This window comes from Acinonyx jubatus, chromosome D2, assembly GCF_027475565.1.
Source record: "Acinonyx jubatus isolate Ajub_Pintada_27869175 chromosome D2, VMU_Ajub_asm_v1.0, whole genome shotgun sequence".
In the NCBI taxonomy this organism is placed as follows: Eukaryota; Metazoa; Chordata; class Mammalia; order Carnivora; family Felidae; genus Acinonyx; species Acinonyx jubatus.
Window position 1 is genome coordinate 43,809,508 of NC_069393.1, and position 15,141 is coordinate 43,824,648.

The 15,141-nt window shown below is 38.8% G+C and overlaps 1 protein-coding gene across 1 annotated transcript in view; it reads left to right on the forward strand.

Annotated features, from left to right (window-relative positions):
* Positions 1 to 15,141, forward strand: part of BMPR1A (bone morphogenetic protein receptor type 1A) — a 136,198-nt gene that overhangs the window by 93,948 nt on the left and 27,109 nt on the right. The window contains exon 3 of the mRNA XM_027062480.2: positions 10,001 to 10,219. Within this exon, the coding sequence (XP_026918281.1) occupies positions 10,153 to 10,219 (67 nt within the window). The 5' untranslated portion in view covers positions 10,001 to 10,152. The remainder of the gene's footprint in view (positions 1 to 10,000; positions 10,220 to 15,141) is intronic.

A 15,141-nucleotide genomic window follows, 5' to 3' on the forward strand; every position in this document is an offset into this window, starting at 1 on the left:
CTGAAAGAGTGACTGTGTCTCTGCAGGCACAGCCACAGTCCTGAGTCCTAGTATTAGACGAGCTCTCCTTGTAGCGTGGGGGGATAGAATATGCCAAGTGGCCGAGCCTGGGACGCCTGTACTCCTGAGCTTCAGGGGAACCTGTGTGCTCTGAATTTTTTTTTAAAAAATTTGTAAGTAGAGAATAAAGTGGAGAAGAAATGTCGGTTGATTTTTCAATTGTTTTTACATTGTGTAAGCACTGTGGTTAATACAGCAAGACGATGATTTTTTTTTTTAAGTGGTCAAGTGAGAAGAAAAAACAGTAAAGTAAAATTGCATTCAGAGGTTAGTTTGATCAAGATAATTTTTCTTCTTAGAGGTCTAGTGCTGTTGCTTCTTGAACATCTAGAACCGCAGAGGAGCCTTCAGATAATGAAAAATGATAGGTCATTTAGTCAAGAATCCATATTTCTCAACAAGGGGAGGACTATGGACATTGGGTTGAACCGATTCTTTAAGGGATCGTCCCTGCACATTGAATTGCATTTTCTATTTTGGTCCCTTGTCACCAACCAAAAAGTCACTCGCATATTTCCAGATCTTCTTAGGAAGGGACACATTTGCAGAAACTCGTGACTGTTTTTGAAAGGGTGTTGTTTCATACTGAGGGCATGATTTGGTTTCCTGAGTGAAATATAGACGGGGGCTTTTGGTTGTTATTTTTGAAGTTCTGCTTGATTTTTTCTTTCTTTGTTCTGGAAGTTGGTTATATTCCACTTAAAGATTGATTTAGGGGCACCTGGTGGTTCAGTCGGTTAAGCATCTGAGTCTTGATTTCAGCTAAGGTCAAGAACTCGCGGTTCATGGGTTGGAGCCCCACAGTAGGCTCTGCACTGACAGTACGGAGCCTGCTTGGGATTCTCTTCCTCCTTATCTCTCTGCTGCTCCCCCAGCTTTTGCGCTCGCTCTCTCTTTCTCTCTCTCTCTCAAAATAAATATTTTTTTAAAAAAGATTGATTTAGCATTTGAATTAATTTTTTGGCCAGAGGGATTGATTGAGTTAACTCAGGAAAGTCTTTGATTACATGTAGTGTTGCTTAAGGAAAAGAAAAATCTGCTTTGATACCAAAATTTTGGTATTCTTCAAGCATTTTGATTTGGGGTCACATAGGTTAGAATAGAAAGCCTAGCCAATCCTGAACAAATACCTAACTTCGATGGGTTATAATTATTTGTGGGAGAAAAATTGAAATGTAATGAGTCTAGAAGAATTCATTCCTAGGGCCAAAATATCTTCGATCTCTTTGAATATATATTAAAACACACTTTATAGCACTTAGGAAATATTAGCTATGTTGTTGGTTCCTCTTTGATGAAGTGAATACATAGAAAATATGTGTGTAGTGCGTGTATAGTCAGTTACTCTCTGAGATATGTCTTCTGGAAGTATTTGTATCGATCAGGGCCCAGTCAGGAGCCCTGAAACCATACTGGCTGTTTTCACAGGAAGAATTTGGTATAGGGAATTGACTACCCAGGTATTAGAGAATTGAAAAAAGCTAAAGGAACACTGGGATTAAGCAGAAATGGTCATTGTGGGAAGCAGATACCACCCCTAGGAGACTGAGTTTTCAGAACCTAGAGGAGAAAGTGTGTCCCTGTGGAGGCAGCTAAGAGCCCGGCTGCTGCTGGCACCTCAGGAGCCTCAGAGCATAGGTCTTGAGGAGCTGGCACTCAGATCTTGGAGTGCAGGCACCAGTGAGTCTGAATGGGGGCCCTGGGGCTGGTTCTGGGAGTGTGGAAGGAAGCTGAAACCTGGAACCTACTTCTGCCGCCTGTGTGGAGGGTGTGAATCAAGTAGATGGTGGGAACAGCGAAGTTGGGAAGAAGGAAGTCCCTCTTCCAGCTTTCTCTGTTCCCCTGGTTCCCTTGTCGGCTGAGCCTGTCAGGGAGCCAGCTGGTGAAAGACCCAGCTCAGTATCACAGAGCTGAGTACTGAGATTTTTTTTTTCTTTCTGAAAAGCAGTGGTGTGTAATAAGAGGCATACTGGTTTCTCTTTTTTTCTCATTACCTACCAGCTCCTGACTTTGCAGTAACAAGTGGAATTTGGGCTTTGTCAGCAGCAGACTTGCCTCTTACTGGTTGTGTGCACTTGGGCAAGTTTCTTAACTTTGCTGAGCTTCACCTTTTCCTTGTAGAGTTGTGAAGATGAAATAAAATCTCACGTGGCTCAATAAAAAATAAGTTCCTGTTCGTACTTATGTACTAACTGGATGAAACACAGCCTTTGGGGTTCGAAGACCCAGGTTTTAATTGTTCCTTCAAGTTGCCAGCTATTTGAAATTCAGCAAGTTGCTTTAGCTCTCTGAGCCTGTCTTTTCTCTGTCAAAGTAGGAATAATTTTACTCACTGTTAGGGTCATACAGATGGTATAATGCACGTAAAACTAATTTGCAAATTATAAAGATGATGATATGGTAACATAAAGTTACCATTAAATAGTATTTGAGTTTCTCTCATTTAATCTGCACAGAAGACCTAGATCTGTCTCATGCGAGACCCTGAACTCTTCACTGCCACATTATACTGATTTTGTCCGTGTAAAAATACTGTGCGGAAAACGCAGACAGTATTGCTCACCATTACCTCTAATGCACCTGCGGGGTGACCAAACGCTGTCCCTCCGGGCATCTCTGTAACCATTAATTCACTTCACTTTTTTTTTTGGTTTTTTTTTGGTCATTTGTGTTTATTCCAGAGGATAGACAGAACAACACCCAGACCATTTCAATTAACAGCTGGCAGTAAGAATCTCTTCTGAGTGCGGACGTACCAAAGATTGGTGTATAGCATGATCTAGTTCTAATTATTTGTGAGCTTTTTCATTTAATAAAATGAAACCAACTGAAAAACTAGAGTCATTAATTTAGGGGATTTGTAGTATAAAGTTGAATGGTTGAAAACAGAGTATCTCCTGTTTTGGAAAATACTTCATAAACCAAGAAGCATTTATTGTGCATCTACTATAGAGGCCCCTGGTGAGGGTGTAAGGCATATAAATGCATCACCAATGTATAATACCATCCTAGTTTGAATTGCCTTTCTGTTCCTGGAAGAATTCATACTTGTGTTGGGGAGAATGGTCTCCTGGCACAGAAGGAAAGTGAAAGGTTTTGAATAAAGAGGAGATGATTAAGCAGGAATACAAAGGTTAAAAGTGTTAAATTTGCTTTGAATAAATAATTGAGCTTTGGGGAAAAGTTAAGTCTAGTTAGGAAGTAATTTCAGTGGCGATGATGAAATTAGTGACCTCAAGGTGCTGGAAGACATGGCAGTTAGAAATGTCTTTGTAAAGTGGAACTTCTCTATCCCGACTGTAGCTTGGAATTTAGTAAGACTTTCCAAAAGACCTTATTATGAATGTCTCACTCATCACAAATTCTCACAGCATAGCCTCCAAGGCAGGCTTTTTGGTGAGATTCCTGTGTATTACCACAGATACACTTACATAACTATTTATTTAAGCATGTTATTTTCTTAAGGGTTTATGTTTAGATTTGGGTGAGATTGTTTTTTACACTGATATAAAAATAACCGTGAATGGTGATACTACGGTTGAATGTGTATATATTAGCTTAGGGATTGATGGGGGTAGAGGTTAGAAATGGGGAAGGAATGGATGGGTTGCTTGTTAAGAGAAAAGACAATATTCTTATGCTAATCCAAGCTCTGGATAAGGAGCACAGCAGCCATGCAAACAATGGCTATGGAGCCAGAAAGTCTGCAGTGAGTCTAGTCCTTCTCAGAAAGCTTGTCAGACCAGGCGCCTGGAGCTGCCTTAGGGGGAGGGACCCCTGGAAGGGGGAGTTTTCTCCTCACTACTTTATGGAATTGGCAGCTGGCCAGCTTGTTGAAAATTCCCAAACCTCACTACTAGAAAGTAAAAATTAAGGGTGGGGGGCTTAACGGGAAGAGGAAAGAATGACTGTAGTCTGTTTTTTCAGCTGACTTCAGCCTTTTCCTGTTTTGTTTTGTTTTTTTTTTAATTCTGATTGAACTGTTGGTTCTTCCTGTTTGCAAAGCTTTATAACTTTTTATTTAAAAAGAAATTATTTATATTTTATTGAATAATTTGCCTTAGTTTTATTTTCCTGAAGAAGAAATGGCACCAGTCTGTGTGTATAGCAAAGGAGAGTAAATGTATCTAGATGCCTATTTGGACTAAATATTTTAAAATAACTGTTAAACACCAGCATCATTTAAAAATTTTGATCATGTCACATTTCAAATATCTGCATTTCCTTATATCCTTAGCTTGGCAAGATTAGGTATTTTAAATTTTAATGTAAAAATTCCAGCAAATTGCTCTAGGAGTTTAAAAAATATATTATTTTCAGATGTTCGAATTATAAAATACCCTGTTTCAAGAGTGGTTGCAAACTATGGTTACTGTTTTGTTATATCGTGATTACAGAAACAGTTAATATGGTGGGACAAATAAAGGGAAGGTCATCAGTATTTATATTACGAATAACAGTAATTACAACAATAAAACAGACATTTGTTATTTATCAAATGGTTAATACTGAGACATGTTGCTAACTTGTTTGGGTTAGTAATATCATTCCCATTTTGTGGCTAAGGAAAAGAGCACGTGTTTAACAGTATATACAGTAGAACCAGGGACTGTTTTCTCCCCACGAAAATGAACCTTATTTGTTGAGATAATTTTAAAACAAAGAACATACTTTTGATTACTCCTTTGAAAGAAAGATGGATGTTACATTAACCAGTTCTTTGGGCATTGTAACTATCTTATACTTTCGTTGTTATGCTCTGATTTGACTATGCTTTCCAGACTTTTCTGTTTTTTGTTTGGCTGCACAATAACTTACAGTGATTAGGCTTTTTATTATTTCAGCAAATTTCTCATAATGATTGTGTTATATAGCAGTGAGTGTTTTCTGTTGCTGCTCAACAAATTACGCCAAAACCTAGCAGCTTCAGACAACCATTTATCATCTCCTACATTTTCTGAGGGTCTGGAATCCACCAGGGGCTTAGCCGGCTGGGTCTAGTGTAGGGTCTCATGAACTGTACCTGTGAAGCTGCCAGGTCCACGTGCAAGGTAGCTCACTCACATGCTGTCAGCAGGAGGCCTTGGCTCCTTGCTGTGGGGCCTTCTCTGTAAGGCTGCTTGAGTTGAGTGTCCTTATGACATGGCAGCTAGCTTCCCTCAAAGTGGGTGTTTCAAGAAAGAACAAGGAGGAATCTGAAATGCGTTTTATGATCCAGCCTCAGAAGTCATACCCTGTTGTTTCCATCTCATTTTATTTGTTAACAGTGACTCATTAAGACCAGTGGGAATTCTAGGCATGGAATTAGGCTCCACCTATTGAAGGTACTGTCAGAGCATTTGTAGACTTATTTTAGATCACCACAATGGTTTTTTGGTAGATTTTTTTTTTTTTTGACCTGTGAAAACATAACACTTGTGAATAGTAGTTTATATTCCAGCTGTGCTAATCTACACTATGTTAATATTGCACAGGATAGATCCTGGACCATGAACTTATTTTATCACTGAATGACAAATAAATGTATATGGTTTTAATGCTTTTATTTATTTATTTTTTATTTTAATGTATATTTATTTTTGAGACAGAGAGACACAGAGTATGAGCAGGGGAGGGGCAGAGAGAGAGGGAGACACAGAATCCAAAGCAGGCCCTAGGCTCTGAGCTGTCAGTACAGAGCCGGACGCAGGGCTCAAACCCATGAATCTTGAGATCATGACCAGAGCCAAAGTCGGACACTGAACCGACTGAGCCACCCAGGCGCCCCTGTGGTTTTAATGCATTTATTAATCCAGTTTTTAAACAAACATTGGTGTTCCGGGACCCTCTTCTCTTTTCATTCTTAGAAGGCCATCTCATACAGAGCCATAGCTTCAAATACCTCTGTGCTATTGACGTAATAGATTTATATCTTCAATACCAAGTGTGTCCTTTAAGCTTCAGGACCAGGTGCCCATTAGACATTTCCCTTTGGGTAATCTCCAATGTCTAAAATTGAACCCTTGATCTCTTCCCCTCATTCCTTTCAAAATCCACTTGTCCTCATCTCAGTAATTGCTCATGCTGGAAGTGTAGAGATCTTCTTTGACTCCTCACTCTCCCTTACCCCCACATCTAATTCACTACTAAGCCCTACCAAGTCTGTTGGTGAAGTATCCACCCACTATACCACCACCACCACCCAAATCTTAACCACCATTGTCTTTCTCCTGACTACTACACTGTCCTTACTGTTCTGTTAGCTTCTGCTTTTGTCCCCTCCAGTCCATTACATAGAGACCAGGTAATTGCCTTCCCATCCCACTTGGATTTAAAGCCCAAATCCTTCATCTGCCCTTGCCTGATCTGGTCCTTGTCTCTCTTGTTTCTTCAGACCCCTGTGCTACCAACTATCCCTTATTTTCACCATTTCAGAAATATCATTGTTCCATTGCTCCTTTCTGCCTCAAGATCTTTGCACAGGCTGTTCCTTATGCCTAGAATTCACCCCCATTTCTTTATCTGGCTAACTCTTTTATTCTCTAGATCTCACCTTGAATGTCACTTTTGAGCATGGCTTCCCTTAGTCTCTCCAGATGAGAATAAGTCCCTACCCCATTCCTCTCTAGGACCTGGCACTTTTCTTTCCTCACACTTACCACAAGTTATGATTACATATGCTTTGTACTGTCTTGTTCAGTGCCTGTCTTAATTGTCTTGTTTAATGACTATGAACTCCATGAAGGCTGGGTCCATTTTGCCCTCATCAGTATATTCTCAGTGTCTAATACAGAATCATGTATGTAATAGGTACTTAATAAATATTTAGGAAATAAGTTAATAGTCAGTGACAAGAACACCATTCCTGTGAGACTTCAGAGTTAGAAGGAACCCGATGAATCACTTACTTGGTGTAGTCTCCTTTCCAGCTTGTCTGTCCTTGACAGAGATGCATTCACACTTTGTTCCTTTGATATTCTGTGAGCAAAGACCACCCCACCCCCACCCCCGCCTTCTTTGAGTTGTATCTCAAGTGTAGTTATTTCCCTATCCTTTGCATTCCTGTCATTCTTCTCTAAAGTGTTGAAGGGGCCTGATCAGGTGGAATAAAGTAAGGTGGTGACCCTCTTTGATTACAGCAGTGTGCTTCTAGCCCTGCTTGATAATATTGCCTTTATGTCTTAGCAGTTGTCATAAGTGCTGATGCATATTGAGCTGGTAGTCAGCTAAAACCCATTATTTTACTTTTAAGGCTTCCGATTGTTGGATTACAGCTGAGGCAATTGAAGCCATTTTACCTTTAGCCTTCCCTTGGCTGTTGGCTGTTCTCCATACAAGTTATTGCAGGGTTTTAGGCTATCAGAATTTCTTGAAGTTGGGAGTGGCATAGATCATACCTGTTAACTTCCTGTGCCATGTATAAACCTGTATGAGGGGAGGAAACTTATTGACCACCTCTTCCATACCAGGCTTCATGATGTATAATTTACATTGTATAATGCACATAAAATATCCAGCAGGGCAGTCTAGGGTAGTAGGTAACACATGGACTCTGGAATCAGATCTCCTTGATTAGAATTGGAGCCCTGCCACTTACCAATTGTATGATCTTTGATAAATTTCTTAAACTCTGCTTGCCTCAGTTTCCTCAGCTGTGAAATTAAAATAATACTTGCACCTACCTGATAAGGTGGTTGTGATGATTTGATAAATTAATATTAATATATTCAAAGCATTTGTAATGGTACTGGTACGTAATTAGAGGTGACTGTGTGTTAGCTATTACCTCATTTAGTTCTTAAAATAACTATGAGTTAATAATGTAATTTTAGTTTTACAGATAAAGTAACTCACCCAGAGAGGTTAGGTTACTTATTTTCGGCAGATCAGGATTCGAACTTGTGCCCACAGATAACAGTCACAGGTCTCATATTTATTTTCTATATTTGAAATCACACATAATTCCCTGCCTATGAAAGGGACTGAGAGTGGCAGGTGCTTAGAGCCTCACCGGCTGCTTTGCAAGGTGCCTTGGTTGTCCCTGTAGTGAGGCTAGACCACATACTATCTTTAAATAAATTGATGAGGAAAAACAGTAGCACTGAAATATGGAACCAGTCATAGCAGTCAGTGTCCTGTCCAAGACTGTGAGCTCCTTGAAGCAGAGATGGTCATATTCGTATTTGTATTCTAGTACCTTGCACTTGTCATAAGCACTCAGAAAGTGCTGTTGGTGGGTAGGTAGGTGAGGGAGTGAGTGAATAAGTGAGTGAAAATATGGAGGCAGGAGAGCTAGTGCGAGAGGCAGAAGTGATGTCAGGGCTTTTGGCCTGGGTGACTGAAGAGATGGCGCCACCCTCTGTGATAACAAGTGGAGGAGGAGGAGGCAGGCCTAGAGGGTTGGAAGCAAAGTTAATACATTTGATTTAGACGCGTGGTGTGTAATCCTAGCAGAGACATTTAATAGGCAAATGGAAGTATGGAGAGAGATCATGGTTGGAGTTACACTGCAAACGTCTTTTGACTTTGAAACCTGAAACAAGCATCCCTAGAATCACAATTGTATAATTTCAAGAAGGGAGTTTTCCCAAGAAATGCAATTAAGTCACAGTGTAGATGTTGTTCTGTAATTATTTTACACTTTATACCCTACACTCTCAGCACTTCTGAAGATGGGAAGCAGTTTAATTTCATAGTAGAGAAGTGAGAAATGGCAGAGATTTTGGAAGTAAGCCGTATGTAAAATACACAATATAATTGACACTCTGTAAACCTTACTTCCTCAATCCTGTCAGTGTCTTTGGAGAGCCAATTAAAGTGGAAGATTCTTAGGTTGATAAAATAGAAAGTTCAGGTTATTTATGGTAGAAATCACGCCAGGAGTAATTGCATCATAAATAAAATATTTTTCATTCGGAAATAGTTTAGGCTGAAATCAGTAAAATCAAATTGCTGGAACCAATAGGATGGGAGGAAAAACAGAATTATATTCGTCTATAAACAAACTAGTGTGGTTTTTTTTGTTACCTATTTAACTATTTTATAATAACCAAACCTTAACTGGGGAGGTTATGTTTCACATCATCCATCCTAAAAACTCAATTTTATACTAGTGAAGTCAGATTTGCAATATTTTAGGAAAATAATTTTAAGATATATTTCTGTTTTAATGATGACACACACTGCATATTTTAATATGTATGATTATCTTGGTAGGCTTTTTTTCTATAGAATGAGTTATTATAAAGATTTGAGGTGTTTTTGTCACATCTACTAGGATTTGAAAGATTATGATGAATAGCTTCGTGTTTTAAAGTTTTTATTTTTATTTGAGACAGAGAGAGAGAGGGAGGAGGAGGGAGAGGGAAAGGGAGAGGGAGAGGGAGAGGGAGAGGGAAGGAGCATGTGTGCACAAGCACTTGTGCACAAGCCCACAGGCCGAGTAGGGGCAGAGAGAGGGGGGACAGGATCTGAAGCGGGCTCTGCATGCACAGCAGAGAGCCCGATGTGTGGGGCTCAAACTCACGAACTGAACTGTGAGATCATGACTTAAGCCAAAGGCAGATGCTTAACCAACTAAGCCACCCAGGTGCCCCAATAGCTTCGTATTTTAAAGTTAAATTTTCCTGCTTTATTCTTAGTATATTTAGAAATGTTCTTGTTAGTAGTAAAACAATTACTTTAGAGCAGCCAGAAAAGACTATTGGGATTATTTAGTGTATTTATTTTATCTGTGGTTAATCTAAGATCAGGAATGGTGGCAACCTATTACTGAATTATTTAAGTTTCTGAACTACAGTGCCTTTTTACTGTTGTTGTTGTAAATAAAGGTAGCTTTAATCTTTAAAAATGTATTTCATCATTTAAAGGTATGTTTGAGCATTTGTTTTTCTCTCTTAGTTTTGAAACTTTCCAGAATTCAGTTATATTCATTACCTTTTTTTTAATTTTTATCTTTCAGGAGTCAAGAGAAAGCAGTGGAAGTTGGAGTCATTGTCAAGTGATTGAGACCTTTTACAAGAAAATCTCTTTGAATAAGAGTAATTAAAATTAGCGACCTAACAAGACCAGTTATTAGAGGTCACAGTATACAGGAAACATTAAAACTGAACAATGACTCAGCTGTATATTTACATCAGATTATTGGGAGCGTATCTGTTCATCATTTCTTATGTTCAAGGTAAATCAGTGTTTTTTTAAGTAATCTTATATTTTTTAGTAATTTATTTCTATATTTGAAACACTCATTCTTGCAATTGATCTTTCAACTGATGTCCCTTTTTGAACAGTTAGGCTAATATGCCAGCATAGCTTTTAAATAAAGAGGCAAAGAGTGAGGCACAGAACAAATACATGGCAGGTAATTTTGAACTTGACTGTGATAGAAACATTTTCAAGTATTTGTAAAATCTTAGCTTCTCAGAACCTATTCTCTTACCCATAACATAGGTATTATAATGTGCAATATTAAGTCTTGTGAGGATTAAATGAGATAAAGTATAAAATAAAGTATCTGACCTAGTAAGACTAAGACACAGTAGTAGAAACTGAAGACTTAATTTTTCAAATTCCTGTCCTCTTTAAAATACAATAAGGGATAAATGTAAATAATTAAAAAAATCATTTTGTCATTAAAAATCTTCAGAATGGTAAGTTGCACTTGCGTGTGCTAATACTAAAGTTTTTTCATAGAATACTCAAAGTTTTACTTACTAACAACATTGTAATTTTGTGTTCACTGCTTGTAACTCCCAAACAGGAAATTATTGTCATGACTCTGCGGGTCATATGGGCTATATTTGCACGTGGGCTTTTTCCTGTATGGTTTAATTAGGACATTATTCCATACTGAAGAGATAGTACTACTTTGCAAAAGGGTTTTAGAGTAAAGTTATTAGGCATCTTCATTTAAGTTTATGTCTTCACAGATCGTTTTTTCATAATGTTTCTTCATTCACAGCGACAAAGGTTAATATCTACCAACAAGAGATACTATTAAGAGCACAATTTTTTTTTTTAACATTTTCGTTTTAAAGAGTGAACATAAAAATAAAATCTAGAGCTTCTCCATATTTTGTCATAGGTGTAATTAATATCTTTATTATTTTCTTGCTCAGAACACAGCCCACTTCCAAAAGCCACTTTTTTATGTGTGAAATACCAAATTATTTAATAAAACACCTTTATTTTAACAGCTCTTGTTGTATGTCTTGTTGATCAGCATTAACCAAAGTGTCATAGTTTTGAAGATGAGTTAAATTAATAATAACATTTCCTACCTTACCCCCAGGTAATCAGTATTTGATGTTAAATTTTCTAAAAATCTATATAGATCACACAGGCAATATGATACAAAATTCTTTCCCTACCCTGATTCAAGTTGCTCTATATTAAACTTTCATTAGATGAAATAAATTGATATTTAGTTATCAGGCATAAATAAAAAAATCTCTAAGAATTATATCTCTGTGATGAAGAGCAAAATTTGTTACATTTCCTTTCAAAAAGATTAGTTTGATAGTTGGTTCCAATGATAAGATAAAGGGATGCCTGGGTGGCTCGGTCATTTAAGCATGGGACTCTTGATTTCAGCTCAGGTCTTCATCTCACGGTTTGTGAAATCAAGCCCTGTGTTGGGCTCTGTGCTGACAGTGCGGAGCCTGCTTGGGATTCTCTGTCTCCCTCTCACTATCCTTCTTTCTCTGTCTCAAAATGAATAAATAAACATTTAAAAAAATGTTCAATAAATTGCAGTATAAAAAAATGATAAGATAAAAATATTTAGTCTTGGGGCGCCTGGTGGTGCAGTTGGTTAAGTGTCGGACTTCAGCTCAGGTAGTGATCTCGTGGTTCATAAGTCCAAGCCCCGCATCGACAGCATGACAGCATCTATCTCTGCTCCTCTCCGACTCACATTTTTTCTCTCTCTCTCTCAAAAATAAACATAAAAAAACTTTAGTCTTAAAAGAACTAAACCAACATAGAAGAAAATGTTATTTCTTAGAGGATTATTTCTAATGCTATTTCTAAGAAGGATTGCAGAGTGGTTATTAGTGGAAATTACTTTTGACTTGGGCGTCAGTTGTGTTTTAGGAAAGTAAATTTCTCCATATGTTGGTTTTCTTGTTATAAAATAGAACCAATAACACATATCCTAGATGTAAACAGGAATTTTTTGAACATTAAATGTTATGATTAAGATTAAAGTGCTTTACGTTGCGATTAAGTTACTCAAGTTGGAACAGAAGAATGAGTCACTTGATATTAACATCTAATAGCTATTCAGTCCTTGTTTTTGGCTTGGTCACACATTTTAGAAATGGATTTTAGCTTTAAGTAACTGATTATTCCACAAACAGTGACTTGAACAAATAATTTTTGATGTAGGTGGTAGGTATTTCCTGGTGTTCATTCAGTAGTTCCGTGGTGTCAAGTTTGACATCTATAATTTTCTTGGCTTCTCCTTAATGGTTATAAAATGGCTTCTGTACCTACACTGGAGGAAGGAAAAATGGGGAAAGGTTCAGCACTGACCTCAACTGGACATTACTTCAGGAAAGCAAACTGTCCCCAGAAACTAACCTTCTGCTGGCAGATTTTATCTTGTTTTGTTGGATAAACTGAGACAGTTGCTAAGGCTACTAGAAAACTGAGAGACAGGACTGACTGTCATAGCTCAGATTCATCTCAGTCCATTGCCTCCCAAGACCAGAGTTTGGTCAGCTGAGAAGACAGGGAAAATAGATATCCTTTGGACAACTAAAAGAGTCTGGGACAGATTTTATCTCTTCTGTCATTTAAGATGTTTTCAGTCTTAGGTTACAAACAAAACAATTCAAAATAGCTTAAACAATAAGGAAAATGTTGTATCACAAAACGAGAAGTCTGAAGGTAGGGCAACTTCGGTAAGTTAATTCTGTGGCTCATCACATTCTTTCTCTATTTCAACAGTGTTGTACTCTGTACCACCTATTAATTTAGTCCTGGGTTAACTTACTTCATGGCCACAGGTGGCTACTGTGGAGCCAGAGGTCACATGCAGATGTGGCAAATTTGGGTTGACAACATTAAGTAGAAGAGGAGTGGATGTCTCTCATGGCTCTTTTTTTGTTGTGTTGAAGTTTACTTATTTATTTTGAGAGAGAGCAAGCGAGCGTGAGCAGGGAAGGAGCAAAAAGAGAGAAAGAGAGAATCCCAAGCAGACTCCACACTGTCAGCACACAGTACAATGCGGGGCTTGATCTCATGAACCGTGAGATCATGACCTGAGCCGAAATCAAGAGTTGGACACTTAACCAACTGAGCCACCCAGGCACCCTCCTCATGGCTCTTTTTAATTGGTAAAGAAATCTTTCCTCAGACACCTCTCCCCTTCCCTTCCCCTCCCCAGCAGACTTCCTTCTAACCTTATGGCCAGAATTAATTTATGCTTTTGTATAAACAGTGGCAAGGGGAAGGGAACTGAAATTGTTGGATTAGACAAAATAATCGTCTCTACTGAGGGTAGGTCTGTGATTCTCTGAATCACAGGAGGAGGAGCAAATACTTAAAAAGGGGTGTGGTGTGTGTGTGTGTGTGTGTGTGTGTGTGTGTGTGTGTGTGTGTTGCCAGCAAGGTAGAGGGGAGAAAACAACTAATGGCATCTGTTGCAGGGTACCACATTTGTCTACCTAACATCATACATACCCTTCTTACATGCATATACTAAAAGTGCTGGTGTTGGTAGAAATACTCAATTCATGCTCAGAGGGGTATATACATATAACCCAGAGGTTTATCCACATGTTGCACTCAGCCACTCATATAGTATGTATGTAGTATATAGCCTTGTCCATCAGATTCATATATGCCTCTTCACGGTCCAGCAGTGTGTGGCTAAGGGAGAAATTGTCGGTGCCCGACACACCCAGTATTTAGTGATGAAGAAGAAATAGGATGAGTGCTGTATAAACTCCCATTCAGAAGGGCGACTTGAAAGCAGCCTTCAGTACTCATGCGCCGTAGCACATAGATTAAGGAGAACTGTTACTGATTACTTCATACATGCAATGCATTGATGTCCCATTGGTCTCTGCAGCCCTCCTGCCTTTTGCTTTCTAATTATTCCTATTCTAGACATTCTGCTTTAAGGACAGGGGAGGAGTTTCTGTGCTTTGTACAAAGGAAACCCATAGATTACTAGGAAAGTGAGAAAAATTATTTAGCCAGGAATAAAAATGCAGTAAAATCAGGGGTGCCTGGGTGGCTCATTTGGTTAACTGTCTGAATTCGACTAAGGTCATAATCTTGCCTTTCATGGGTTCAAGCCCTGCGTCGGGCTCTGTGCTAACAGCTCAAAGCCTGAAGCCTGCTTCAGATCTGCGTCTGCCTCTCTCTCTGCCCCTCCCCTACTCATGCTCTGTCTCTTTCTCTCACAAAATGAATAAACATTTTAAAAAATGTAGTAAAATCATTGATGCCAAAAATTACCATTAATGACAAAGGAACATGGTGTAAATGTGCCTATAGGTAGTTACTTGTATCTTTTAGCTATTGGTCTCCATATTCGTATATATTTGTGTGTGTTTTTTTTTTCTGAGCTGTTACACTAGAGCGTGCAAACTTTAAATATTTTTTGCATGTGTTTGTTTTGAGATACATCCTAGAGCTTCAGCCCAGCCCAGACCCCATAATTTTATGCCATTGTAAATGCAGGACTTGAAAGAGATTGGCAAATTCTAGGAGTTGACGGAAGACCCGCGTGCCTGAGCATGGTGGAGGACAGGTGCTATAAGTTGATGTTGGAGAGGTACAGAGGTTCCAAATCCTGCTGGCAGCAGGCATGGTGAAGGAGGTTGGAGTTTATTCCGAGTGCATATGGAGCCATTAATTGGTTTTAAGCAGGGGAGTGAACAGGATCAGATTTATGTTTATAAGATAACTCTGGCTCCTGTATGGGAAAGAGATTGGAGGGGCCAAGAACAGAAATAGGGAGGTCAGTGTGGAGATTCCTATCTCAGAAGTAGCATGCCATGATGGGCCCAGGTAATAGCAGGTGAGCTGGAGAAAAATGGGAAAAACTTGAGATCTATTTTGGAGAGTGAGCCAAAAGACTTGGGGAGA